The sequence below is a fragment of the Leucoraja erinacea genome, chromosome 6, assembly GCF_028641065.1.
Source record: "Leucoraja erinacea ecotype New England chromosome 6, Leri_hhj_1, whole genome shotgun sequence".
Taxonomy (NCBI): domain Eukaryota; kingdom Metazoa; phylum Chordata; class Chondrichthyes; order Rajiformes; family Rajidae; genus Leucoraja; species Leucoraja erinaceus.
The window spans coordinates 44,772,292-44,786,838 of record NC_073382.1 but is presented as its reverse complement, the minus strand read 5'-3'; the positions used below and the strand labels follow the sequence as shown (position 1 = coordinate 44,786,838).

General features: G+C 39.1%; 1 protein-coding gene across 5 annotated transcripts in view; it reads left to right on the top strand.

Moving 5' to 3' along the window:
• Positions 1-14,547, top strand: part of LOC129698033 (protein furry homolog) — a 190,382-nt gene that overhangs the window by 89,787 nt on the left and 86,048 nt on the right. For all 5 annotated transcript variants that reach the window (XR_008723609.1, XM_055636862.1, XM_055636861.1 and 2 more), the window contains exons 18-24: positions 1,740-1,995; positions 3,635-3,790; positions 4,534-4,620; positions 6,403-6,662; positions 8,259-8,448; positions 9,623-9,747; positions 13,934-13,991. Coding sequence is in view for 4 of the 5 variants with exons in the window: in XM_055636862.1 (XP_055492837.1) it covers positions 1,740-1,995; positions 3,635-3,790; positions 4,534-4,620; positions 6,403-6,662; positions 8,259-8,448; positions 9,623-9,747; positions 13,934-13,991 (1,132 nt within the window). In the remaining variant the exon portion in view is untranslated. The remainder of the gene's footprint in view (positions 1-1,739; positions 1,996-3,634; positions 3,791-4,533; positions 4,621-6,402; positions 6,663-8,258; positions 8,449-9,622; positions 9,748-13,933; positions 13,992-14,547) is intronic.

Below are 14,547 nucleotides of genomic sequence, written 5' to 3'. Positions count from 1 at the left end.
ATATATTATATATATATATATATATAACATATATAGAAACATATAAAATTATAAAAGGACTGGACAAGCTAGTTGCAGGAAAAATGTTACCAATGTTGGGCGAGTCCAGAACCAGGGGCCACAGTCTTAGAATAAAGGGGAGGTCATTTAAGACTGAGGTGAGAAAAATCTTTTTCACCCAGAGAGTTGTGAATTTATGGAATTCCCTGCCATAGAGGGCAGTGGAGGCCAAAATCACTGGATGGATTTAAGAGAGAGTTAGATAGAGCTCTAGGGGCTAGCGGAGTCAAGGGATTTGGGGAGAAGGCAGGCACGGGTTATTGATAGGGGACGATCAGCCATGATCACAATGAATGGCGGTGCTGGTTCGAAGGGCCGAATGACCTCCTCCTGCACCTATTTTCTATGTTTTTCTAGGTCGGAGGAGGTGCAGGTGAACCTCTGCCACACCTGCAAAGACTACAGAATTGCCATCGCTTTGCCAATAGTTCTCAAAGATCTTTGGTGCTTTGTATTGAAAGTCTAGCAGATTTCCGAATCTTTTGGGTTAGGCATTTTAAGCAATGCAGGCAAACCCATCTTATATAGATTGGTGTGAATTTTGTTCCATATATTCATGATCTTCATATTTGCTGAACCTTTCATTTCAGTTCAGATACTTTCTCAGCTTCCACATTCTCGGCATGCACAGTGCCTCCCACGATATCTATAATCTGTGCTTAGTCAGAAATTGTAGCCAGCCTCAGAATAGAGACAACATTTGGACATGGCTTTACAAGAGTTGATGATTGATTACCATTTACCTTCTATTTTATTTTGAAGTATACAAGTTGCAGTGTCTCCTTACATTAACTAACAAACGGATCCATTTAATCCGTTACATTGCTACAGGTATTCTCTAATAACATGATAATATTCAGCTTTCCTAAATGATTTGGTATTTCTGTTTGATTATTTACTCCACCATCTTGCCAAAAAGGATGTCAAACTATCTGGCCTATAAATCCCCTCCTTCTGTCTTCTCTTGTTTTGAAAAGGTGAGTCACATTGGCTGTTTGCCAATCTTCTGGCACTCTCCATGAATTTAGTGAGTTCTGAAAGATTTCAACCAATGGGTCCACTATCTCTGCTGCCACTTTCTTTAACATGCTTGCCTGCAAACCATCAGGTCGTGGCACATTGTCCAGCTTTAGTCTTGTGAGGTTTTCTAATACTTTACCCCTGTGATTGGGATTTTTACAGGCTCCTGCCTTTTGTTTGAAATTAGCCAATCTATTATCTTTACTTGAGACTTTAGAGGTACAGCATGGAAAACAACCCTTGGCCCCACCGAGTCCGCACCAACCACCGCTCACCCCATACACTGGCACTGTGTATCCACACACCAGGGACAATTTTACAACTTACCAAAGTCAATTAACCTACAAATCTGTACGTCTTTGGAGTGTGGGAGGAAAATGGAGCACCTGGAGAAAACCCACATGGTCACAGGGACAACATACAAACTCCGTACAGACAGCACCCATAGTCAGAATCGAACCCGGGTCTCTTGCACTGTAAGGCAGCAATCTAGTGCTGTGCCACCGTGCTGCCCAATCTGAACACAGTACTCTTGCTGTGATCTAACTAATGGCTCTGTAAGACAGCAACTCTATCACTGTGCTGTCCATAATACTTAGGGGTAGTAATATGAAATACAAACTGCATGCTTTATTAATTTTCATTTTCATTCAATTTAGACTAACCATCCACATGGATGATGAACTTCGTCACATTGCACAAAACTCTCTTCAGAGTCTTCTGGTTGATTTTGCCGATTGGAGAGAAGATGTATTGTTTGGCTTCACTAACTTTCTACTCCGTGAAGTCAATGATACACAGCAGAATCTTCTTGACAGCTCTCTAAAATTACTGGTGCATCTGCTCACTCAGTGGAAACTCGCAATACAGACTCAAAGCAAGGACCAAGAACAATCTAAATTAAGGACCACCGAGGTAGGTTTAAATTTATCTTCTTTATACATATAGACAATAGGTGCAGGAGTAGGCCATTCGGCCCTTCGAGCCAGCACCACCATTCACTGTGATCATGGCTGATCATCCACATTTAGTACCCCGTTCCTGCCTTCTCCCCATATCCCCTGACTCTGCTATCTTTAAGATCTTTCCTTAAAATATCACTGATAATGTGTGATTTGCATATTCGTCACGGCATTCCTTTCAAAGCAGTTATACATTAAACAATGTTTCAGCTACAGTGATGAAACACAATTGGTCAATGTTTCAATGCATTTGAAGTAATAGAATTGTGCAAAGTTGTATATAAATTCACAAGTAAAGGACAGAAACAGGGAACTTTAAATAAAGACACAATGTAATGCAGCATGTCAGGCAGCATCTCTGGAGAACATGGGTAGATGACGTTTCTGGTCAGGACCCTTCAGACCCAACCTGAAATATCACGTATCCATGTTCTCCAGAGATGCTGCCTGGCCCCCTGAGTTACTCCAATACTTAGTCTCTGAAACATAAACCTTTGTAAATCAGTATCTGAATTCCTTGTATCTCCTTTCTCTAAACTTATTTTATAAATAGGGGCACCACAATTGTTCACTGTACATTGGAGGGGGTCTTACTAATGCTTTATATATTTACAGTCACATTTCCAATTTTATGCTCTGTTCTCTGAAAATAATAGTTAGTGCTCCTGACACGTCAGAAAATCTCTTACATCATTTTCTTTGATTTACACTGCCTGAACAATGGTAAATGCCTGAACAATGGTAAAGTCACAAAAGGTGCCGCTTAGCTAGATCGGGGATTTCCTCTAGCCTTTAAACAGGCTTGTTTTCGTTTTAAAGGCAAGCAAGCATAATCACCGAAGCTTCAATTACAACACGGCAGTCAAATAACATCCACATGGATTGAAAGTAAAAGTCTAAATCATGCTGCAGAACTCAGAGTTGAGGTGCGCACCAATGTCCTTTGTATGTCGGTCTAAACCAGTGTCTAATTCACAAGATTGAGGAAAGAGAAAAGTACATACAAAAAAAATATCCATGTAAATGTTCAATAGAAAAGTTAAGACAAAAAAAAATAGATACCCTAGCATGATTTTAATTTCTTCTTAATTTTCAGATCTAGTATATTATGCTTTTTAAAATATTTTAACTGCAAATTTGCAGTAAAAGAGGTGAATAGAAATGAAACGGGTCGGCACTGTGGTGCAGCAATAGAGTTGCTGCCTTACAGCACTAAAGACCCGGGTTCAATCCTGACTAAGGATGCTATCTGTACGGGGTTTGTACGGTCTATCTGTGACCGCATGGGCTTTCTCCAGGGTGCACCAGATTCTGCCCACACTCCAAAGATGTGCAGGTTTGTAGGTTAATTGGCTTTGGGGAAAAATTGTTCCTAGTATGTGCAGGATAGTGCTAGTGTACGGGGTGTTTGTTGGTCAGCACAGATTTGGTGGACTGAAGGGCCTGTTTCCACACTGTATCTCTAAAATCTAAAGTCTAAAAGTCTAAAGAATGGCATATATTTGAAGCCTAATGTAAAATTAAAAGATTTTCTAAACTATCTTGAATTGTTATTAAAGTTTCACAAAGTTGCTTTCAAATATTTCACCCAGCTTCATCAAGAAAAGAGTCCTCATTCAAACGTGCTCCATGCTGTGGAAGGGTTTGCCCTTGTCTTACTTTGTAGCTGTCAGATTGCAACACGGAAGTTGGCTGTTGCAATCCTGAAGGAGGTTCGTGCATTGTTTTCAGCTTTAGGACAGTCAGAGGTATGGAGTTTTCTTCCTTCTGTAGTTAAAATTGATATAATACATTGCTATCGGTGGATAATTTTTGAGAATGCCTAATAATTTTACGTTTGCCAAGTTGAAAATTGGAAATAGTTTATTTTGCAAATATAATAGTCCTGGCATGGAAAGGAAGAAGGACTTGCATGTATCTAATAACTTTCACATCCTTGTGAAGGTTTTCCTTGCGACGATGAAGTAATGAAGTGCTTTTTGAACCAATACATTTTAGAATATAGCAAAATACAGCACAGGAACAGGCCCTTTGGCCCACAATGTCTGTGCTGAAGAAGGTGCCAAGTTAAAGTAATCACCTTTGCTTGCATGTGAGCCTACACCTCCATTCATTGCATATCCATATGCCTATTCAAAAGTGTCTTAAACACCACCACCACCATATCCACCTCCACCACCTCCCCTCACACCACAGGAGTGGTTGTGGAGGCAGGTGCAATAGTGTAGGCAGATGCAATAGTGTAGGCAGGTGCAATAGTGGAGGCAGATGCAATAGTGGAGGCAGATGCAATAGTGTAGGAAACACTGCAGCCAAATTGTGCACAACAATTTCCTACAAACAACCAACAAAACAAAATACTCAATTTATATTTCCATTTCAATTTGCAAATGACCTGAATATTTATGCAAATGATAGTTAACGTAATCTATTTAACGTCATTTTGGCAATCTGACTATTTAGAGTAAAATAATTGTTCTTCCTTTAATAGGATGACGATAAGCCAATGATTGAAGTCATGGATCAGTTAAGTTCAAGTATTTTGGAAAGTTTTATCCATGTAGCAGCCTCAGATTCAGTAAGTATAAATACATTTTGTTTGGGAATTTTTGGAAAACTGTTATTTCCAAACATACATAGATCTTCAGAAACTGTCTGAAAGTAAACAGTTCAAGAGGGCAGTTTTGAAATAGCATCCAAAATAAACCCAAAATTGGCAACCCAGATGTTTCACCTACACATTCCTGTCAACATGTGGTCTGACTCATTCTAATAGAATCATAAAATCATACAGCGTGGAAACAAGTCCTTTGGCCCAACTTGTCCACGCTGACCAACATGCACCATCTACACTAGCCCCACCTACCTGCATTTTACCTATATCCCTCTAACATCTAAATGATTGTTATACTTTGCAATGGTACCTGCCTCAAATCCCTCCTCTGGCAGCTCATTCTATACACCCACCACCCTAAAATGGTTACCCTTCAGGTTCCTATTAAATCTTCTCCCCTCACCTTAAACCTATGTCCTCCGGTTCTTGATTCCCCTACTTTGGGCAAAAGACTCTGTGTATTTGCCCGATCTATTCCTCTGATGATTTTGTACACCTCTGTAAGATCACCCCTCATACTACACCAAATAAAGTCCTAGCCTGCTCAACCCTGTAGTTCAGGCCCTGTATCCGGCTTTGTATATTGAAATAACCTCTTGCCTATTTCAGGCAGATGTACTGTTGCCATTTTGCAAGCTCAATTATATTCCTCCCTTCCTCTTTTTTTGTTTTTTTTTCCAGTGATTGAAATAGTTTTTTTAGAAAAGTCATAGAAAGTCATTACAGTGAGTGATTAAGTAAATTGTCCACAAATTGTGTGACTGTCAAAAAACAAGTAAATTATTTTAGAAATATATTAAATAGAAATAGTCTATATATTTTGCATTGGTCTTCGGTGATACCTTCCTCCTGGTGACAAAAAGAGGGAAGCAATCACTGCTCTCTTAACTCAAGCTCAAGCTGATGTAGCAATTGGTTCAAATAATATCATGGAAGCCTGATCTGTGTAGTTCAGGACATCTCTGGTGAAGTTCAAGTGGTGTACCAGTGACTTACAAATTAAAACTAACCAGATTGAAGTGGGAAACCAAAGGGTAAGTCTGCTCCTACAAGTAAACTGATTGAGGAACTCAGCTGGTCGATCAGCATACTGTATGTGGACGGTCGATGTTTTCTGGACTGTAAGAGCAGAGGGGAGATAATCCGTGTAAAGAGATGAGAAGGCGGGATAAGGCAAGAGCTCCAAGTGATGTACTGTTCCAGGTAAAGAGAGGTTTACTTTACTTTAGCTATCAGTAAAGATTGATTGGCAGAGGCAGGTGGGGAAGGGAAGGTGGAAATAGTGACGGGATAGGAGGTGATTGATAGAGGCAACAAAGGGCTGCAGAGGATGGAATCTGACAGGAGGAAGCATGGAACCAAATAAGGGAGATGGGGTGGGCAGATGGGAACAATAGGGCGTGGCGCTGGGGGAGGGGGCTCAGTGGGAGAAGCCGTGGGTGATGGAGTTGGAGTTGGAAGAAACGGGGTGGGGGGGGTGGGGATGGGGCGCTGGCATTAAAAAGAACATATCAGGCGAGAGAAACGGACAGAGCAAGTCGTTTTGGGTCTTGAATCCACTTCAGACCATGTAGGTAAAGCTGCTGTTGCCTCAGAAAGGTTCACAACAATCAATGTGTGCTAAAAATCCATACTCCTCCCTCATCTGGAACACAATTGGGTCTGTTTTCATGGGGTCATATAAAGAATGAATAAGAGCATAAGGTTTCAGAATAAATAATATTAACTATTTATAATTTTATACAGACTGTCATGCCCTTTGGGCACAACAGTGATTTACAATGGCTGGTGGAGTGGAATGCAGTTTTGGTCAACAGCCACTATGATGTGAAGAGTCCTTCTCATGTCTGGATATTTGCTCAGTCTGTAAAAGACCCTTGGGTTCTGTGCCTCTTCAGCTTTCTCAGACAGGAGAATCTTCCAAAGCACTGCCCTACAGCACTTAGCTATGCCTGGCCATACGGCTTTACCAGATTTCAGCTCTTGATGCCTCATGTTGACCCAAAGTAAGTAATACTGACAATTTTATTTAATTTTTAAAGATTATTTTGATTCATCAAAAGATACAGGATAGAACTTGGCACTTTGCCCTGCCATGTCCACGCCAACCATCGATCACCCATTCACACTAGTTCTATGTTATCCCACCTTCCCATCAACTCCCTCACATAAGTAGTAAGTAAGTAATCTGTAGCCTCCCTTTGATCTGGTATTTTGTTGGTTCACATGCTTGATCAATGGTGTTTTATCGTTAATGTTTTATTATTATTAATGTTTAGTGTTTTCTGAGTCATTCGTAACTGTATGTCATGTTGTTACTTGTGGGCGGAGCACCAAGACAAATTCCTTGTATGTGAATACTTGGCCAACAAACTTACTCCCTCACATAAGCTGGCATAGTGCTTATCTAGAATTTTTAATTGATAGTGAAAGAATGGAAGTGTTTTTATGTACTGTTTCAAGTCAGCTTCATATGGTACAGGTCTTGTACAAATCTTGTCAATGAATAATAGTTTATTTTTGATAAATTATTTGCATAAATGTTTCAATATGCAAGTGTAGATTTAGGCTTAAGCAAGAAGCATAAAATAATTTAAAAAGAAAATTCTATATTGGTTGAATTTATTGAAAGATACAGTATGGAACTAGGCCCTTGGGCCACTGAGTCCACGCCGACCATCGATCACCCGTTCACACTAGTTCTATGTTATCACTTTCACATCCATGCCCTAAACAATAGGGCTAATTTTACAGAAGCCAATTAATCTACAAACCCGCACATCTTTGGGATGTGGGATGAAACCGGAGCACCCTGTTAATAAATAATGTTGATAAACCATAAGAAGAAATGGGAGTAAAAAAATAAGTTGTATGGATAAATGAGCTAAAAAGGTTGCAGGGAAAATTTACACGAATATTGCCAGGAGTCTAGGGCCTGAGCTGTAGGGAAAGATCGAGCAGGCCAGTACTTTATTCCTTGGAGTGCTGAGGATGAGGGGTGATCTTATAGAGGTGTACAAAATCAAGGGAGGAATAGATCGGGTAAATGCACAGAGTATTTTGGTCAGAGTAGGAGAATCGAGAACAAGAGGACATGGGTTTAAGATATTGGGGGGAAAAGATTTAATGGGAACCTGAGGGGTAAGTTTTTTACTCAAAGGGGGGTGGGTATATGGAATGTGCTGCCAGATGAGGTAGTTGAGCCAGTTCTATTGCTACGTTTAAAAGACATTTGGCCAGGTACATGAACAGGACAGGTTTAGAGGGATATGGGTCAACCGCGGGCATGTGGGACTAGTGTAGATGGGGCATGTTGGCTGGTGTGGGCTAGTTGGGTCAAAGGGCCTTTCAACGCTGCATGACTCTACGGAGAAGTGTTTTGACAACTATTAAACAAAGATGAAATGCAGGTTTTCCATGTAACATTAGAACCATTATCTGCAATGAATCTGAGGATATAGATTAAATGGAATGAGCAAGCAATAAGAGAAAGCTTGTATAAACTTTAGCAAATACCTGTTGGGCTGAACCGCTTGTAATTGCCATTTCGTTCTATGTGGAGGATGACTTCAGTTTCAGAGTTGTGTTCTGTTGTGTTGCAGTAGTCCCATGTACACAAAAAAAGTAAGCACAACGTGTGGTGTGGACAACTATGTGACCCTCTGGAGAAACTATCTGATCCTTTGCTTTGGGGTAGCAAAACCCAGTATCATGAGTCCTGGTCACCTGAGAGCTTCAACACCAGAAATCATGGCTACCACTCCTGATGGTAGCTACAGCTATGATAACAAGGTAACAAAACTTCTGTTTAGTATAAGAGTGGAGTTAATATTTCTCAAATTTTCTACAGCAATGTCAAAGCTCAAGATTATGTAATCTTTAAATATTTTTAGATGGATTGTTAATTTTGAATTAATATCAGCCAATGATTTTTTTGTTTGTTTAGCTTAGAGGTACAACATAGGAACAGGCCCTCCGACCTATTGAGTCCACGCCGACCATCAATCACCCATTCGCACTAGTTTTATGTTATCCCACTTTCCCACACACATTCCCAATTTACAGAGGCCAATTAACCTACAAACCCAACACATCTTTGGGATGCAGGAGGAAATCGGAGCACCCGGACGAAACACAGTCACGGAGAATGAGCAAACTCCACACAGGATTGAACCCGACTCTGTGGTGCTGTGAGGCAGTATCTTTACCAGCTACGTCACTGTACCACCCTGAGATGTAGGCTTGTGGTACTATAGTGAGCATCAGTGCGGCTAATTTATACGTGTCTGAGTTGCTGTAACTCTGTCTATGCCATGTGTGTCTTTTTGGTTGTTGAGAACAGTGCTCCACAGCAATGCTCCATCTCTGAATCAGGATTCCGAAAAGACCAATACTCCACAGGCAACACTACTGACACGCACACCAACACCAGGCTTAACTTAACATGTCAGAGATACAGCGGGCCACTGGGTCCACACTGACCAGCGATCACCCCATACACTAGCACTATCCTACACACTACGAACAGTTTCGAATTTTACTGGTCAATCACCTTCAAACAGGTGTGTTTTTGGGATGTGGTAGGAAACCGGAGCACCTGGAGAAAACCCACACGGTCAAAGGGAGGACATACAAACTCCGTACAGACAACTCCCATAGTCAAGATCGAATCCGGGTCTCTGGCACTGTAAGGCAGTAACTCTACCGCTGCCCACTGCGCTGCCTCATGATGGCACTAACCTCTGAAGTAACAGATGAATTATATAATATTTAGACTGTGTTAACTTGTGAAATATTTTGTAACAATCATCACAAATGTTATTAATTATAAATGTATTTAATTAGTTGTAACTGTGAATATTTCTGTGTTAAAACCTCTGAAGACCTATAAGGTAACATGTCATATTAGCTATTTGTACTGGCAAATTCTTCACTATATTCTGTGGCGGTCATTATTGTTGCTCAGGTCATTGGAACACCATCAGTGGCAGTATTGTTGAAACAACTGGCCCCACTCATGCGAGCTGAAAGCATTGAAATTACAGAATCACTTGTACTAGGGTTTGGAAGGACAAATTCTCTTGTGTTCAGGTACTTATAAAACCACCTCTTCTGCTTTGTCTATTAACATATGTCTGCTATAATCAAGTTGTTTTGCTAATATTTTGCTTACAATTGCATAGCACTGAATAATGTAGCAATGTTACAAAATTTTGAGATTTTAAAAATCAAGTCTGCAATTTATCCCCAGATAAAGCATAAAAAGAAGTTTAATTTGACACCTAATTCACTTTCATATCTCAAGTATTTAAAAAGTTATGGCCATTTTCATACTCGGAAATTAGCATCTTGTTCCCTATTGATTTTCTATGGACATAACAAAAAAGCTGTGATCGTGGACAGTCAAAAGCCCATAGCTTTCTTAAAAATTAAGAGAGCTGAATGAAATTTTCAGTTATCATAGATTGAAGCATTCTGAAACAAATATAAATCAATCTTACTTAGATGACCTGAAATTAAAGCATATAATTAGTTAGTTACCCAATTGGAGCTAATTTCAAACTTCAATTACTAGATCTAAACATCTATCTATTTCTTAATAAATGATTAACATTTTTAAATAGCCTAAGTGTCCAAATAATATTCACAAATAATTCACAATAAAACATGATTTTAAAATCTAATTTACATTAATTTATAGGCCAAATGGAAGGAATTTAGTGTTCAATTGCTGTAAATTAAAGTCAATTTAAATCGGCTTTCTAGTGGGTTCCTGTGAACGCGCTGGTTTAGAACGTTCACATTGCGCTAGATTTGTGCCCTCAAATGCCCAGAAAAATACTGCGGGATATAATGGGCCCAAAATGAGCCACATCTTAAGAAGCCCTTTCTAATGTAAAAATAAACAGCCTACCTTCTGTTGTCTGCTGTATGAATCCCTGCCGGTTGCCGGTGGTCGGGGGTTTAGAGGTTAATTTTTAAACTACTACAACAATTATATAAAGCCGTTAAAACTAATAATAGATAAAGCGCCGTAATATTCCAGCGATTTTCCGTTGATAATTAACTAGGCTGAACATCCTCGATTGGAACAGCCTAGGGAAAATCGCGTTTTAAACCCGCCCCCTCTAAACGGCGCCAAAATCGCGCACACCCGCAGCGACAGATTTTCAGCGACGCTTCAGGTAGGCTTTGCAACATACCTAAATAATGCATTCCAAGGAATTTTTTAGTTTGAAGAAATGTCCTGACCCAAAACCTCTTCTACCTATCGCATCCAACAATATAGTAAAGGCCAGTCCCAATCCTGATCTCTCTATTCAATCCAGCAATTTAATAAATTTCAGTCCAGTCCTGAACATGATTCTCTCTCCCGTCATAGAGTTATACAGTAGAAAAATGGTTCCTTCTGCCCAACGTGGCCATGCACACCAAGATGCCCCATCTAAGCTAGTCCTATTTGCCCACATATGTTCCATATCCTTCTAAACCCTTCCAATCCATGTATCTGTTCATGTGTATTTTAAATGCAGTTACCTGCCTCAACTACCTCGTCTGGCAGCTTGTTACATATGCCCACTACCCTCAGTGGAAAAGGTTGCCCCTCAAGGTTACCTCTTAAATGTTTCCCCTTTCACTTTAAACCTGTGTCCCCTAATTCTTGATTCCCTACTCTAGGTAAAAGACTTTGTGCATTCATCCCATCTATTCCCCTCATGATTTTATGATTTTATATATCTCTACAAGATCACCTCTTAACCTCCTGCCCTCCTCCAGTAACCTTGTGGCCCAATCTACCCTCCCCACCTGGCCACCAACAACATGACACCATGTCGGTTCACAAACCAACCCCAAACACCTCTACCCACAATCTTCCAAGATGTTGAACTCCAATTCCCCAGACTTCTCAGCTAAAGCACAGGACTAATTGTGCTGCCACCATCTAAAAGTCAGTCTTCAACAGGACAATACTTCAGTAGTTATGAAACATTGCAGTATTCAATTACATTTAACCATGGACTCATGCAAGGGAAGATTTTAGTGCAGGCCAAATGGTCAACTTGTATGATATGCTTTTATCAACCGCTTGAATGAACTAATTCCCCAATTTACTTCAACCTACTTCTTTAAATAGATCTAAAAGTAGAATATCGCAGAAGCTACAAATATGAAATGAAAACAGAAAGTGCTGGAAATGCACGGTAGATCAGGCTGCATCTGTGAAAAGAGAACAGGATAAAGTGTTTCAATTCACCCACCTTTCTTCAGACCTGGTGTATGTGACTGGGATTGATATAATGCACATAACATATCTATCCCTCTCCTTAACTTACAGTATATTTTTTGTGGTATTACTCAGCATTTATTTGGAAGTTGTACCACGGAACATTTCCAGCATTTTTGTTTTTTCCTTTAAATAAATTTTAATTTAAATTTAAATAGATTATATTTCTGTTTAAAAAATCCACGTAATTAATAGTTTAGTTTATTGTCATGTGTACCAAGTTACAGTGAAAAGCTTTTGTTGCGTGCTAACTGGTCAGCGGAAAGACAATACCTGATTACAATTGAGCCATTCACAGTACACAATTGCTGATAAAGGGAATAACATGAATAACGTTTAGTGCAAGATAAAGTCTAATTAAAGATAGTTTGAGGGCCTCCAATGAGGTCGATAGTACCTCAGAACTGCTCTCTAGTTGTTGGTAGGATGGTTCAGTTGCTTGATAACAGCTGGGAAGATACTGGAAAACTCGGGGATCTGTATAAGATGGGAACTCTTCTCTCATTTCAAGAATTACTATCACCTGAAAGGTAATCAATATTTTAGATACCTTCAAATTCGAGACTATCTGAAATCATATACCCAAGACTACCAATCTTTGTCGCCAGACATACTAGATGAATGTGTGAATAGAAACTCGGAGTCAGACAAGTTAATATCATATCTGTATAACACCCTTTTAAATAAAGAAATCCCATCATCAGAAGTAATTAGAAGAACTTGGGAAGATGACTTGGCCTAAAAATTCCCAAAGACAGATGGGAAGAAAGCCTATATATACACAATTGTTCGATTAACGTTAGGCATTCGTTAATTCAATTTAAAATACTGCACAGACTCTATTATTCAAAGTCTAAACTGAATAAGATCTTTCCAAATGTATCTCCTATTTGCGATAAATGTCTTCTTCAGGAAGCAACTATAACACACTCCTTTGTTTCTTGTATAAAATTACATAATTTCTGGAGAGGAATTTTTGAAATTTTTTCAAAAACACTAAAAATAAAATTGGATCTCGATACGGAATTGATTATTCTAGGTACGTCAGAAGCCTGCTCTGAGCTATCATTATTTCAAAGATGTTTCCTTAATTATGGCCTGATAACAGCGAAAAAATTAATACTCAAATTTTGGAAACATACATCTATTTGTCCCTACTCTTAAGATGTGGACTATAAACATGTCCGAGACGCTACATCTTGAAAATATTAGGCTTGTCTTGGCAGAAAAACCAGATCACTTTTCGAAGACATGGATACCATTCATCGATTTATTACAAGGATAATGTGTATAACACAGCATTGGATTTAAATTTAGATACGGCTTGGGTGAGGTGGGTGGGGAGGGAGGGATGTGGGTGGGTGGATGGGGAGGGATGTGAGGTGGGGAGGAGGGATGCGAGGCAGTTATATCACCACTTTTTTCCTTCTTTCTCTTTTTGTCCTTTTATTTTTCTTAATTTTTTCTATTCCTCTTTTCTTTCTTTCATTTATTCACTCTTTGGTTACACCACTTTGGTAGTCTAGGGCCGCTATCTTTGCACATTTCACTTTTTCTCTTTCTTGCTTTTTCTCCTTTCTTTACTTCCGACTATAGCTAAAAGTTAAAATTGAAGTTGTATAATAACTGTATTATTTTATATCCCATTGGTTTGATTTTTGTACATTTGCTTCTAATAAATAAATAAATAAATATTTTAAAAAGATAGTTCGAGGGTCTCCAATGAGGTCGACAGTACCTCAGAACTGCTCTCTAGTTGTTGATAGGATGGTTCAGTTGCTTGATAACAGCTGGGAAGAAACTGTCCCTGAATTATTATTGTTAATATCATTAATAATAAAGTAACAAAACACCACCTATCCATGGTCTTCAGAAATGCTGCCTGACCCACTGAATTACTTCAGCACTTTCTATCTTTCCATTACAATAATTTAAATGCTTATATATCTTGTTGAATCTAACCAGCTACATTTTTCCTTTTTCTTGATTCAGAGAGTTGGTCGAAGAGTTACATCCATTAATGAAGGAAGCTCTTGAACGCCGACCAGAGGTATGTTCTTTAGATTTTAATGACATACTGTAAAAATTAGAATTTCAGCTTCTGGTACTTTTCCATTGACTGCATTACTAAAATCAATCTCAAATTTTACGCTGACCCTAAACCGAATAACCGTTCCCTTCTCCTTCCCAGCCCTTTTGCAACCACTCTTGTTGTTGACACTTTTAAATTAAAAAAAAACATTATCCTAATGAAATGCACCGCAGTCTAAATTCTGCAATGATCTCAGCATTTTTTCTCCATTCCTTCACAGGCTACTTAAAGTGGTGTTAGTTGTTCAGAGGATATTCAAAGGCTTTTGTTTGCGTTAATCTTTGTACTATCTTTAATCCAGACTATATCTTGCATGAAATGTTGTACCCTTTACCCGTACACTATGAATGGCTTGATTGTATTCATGTATAGTCTTTTCTTTGACTGGATAGCACACAAACAACAGCTTTTCACTGCACCTCGGTACAGGTGACAATAATAAACTATGTTAAACTAAACTAAACTATTTAATGACAGTATTGTTAGATCTTTATTTAATGTTAGATTAGATTAG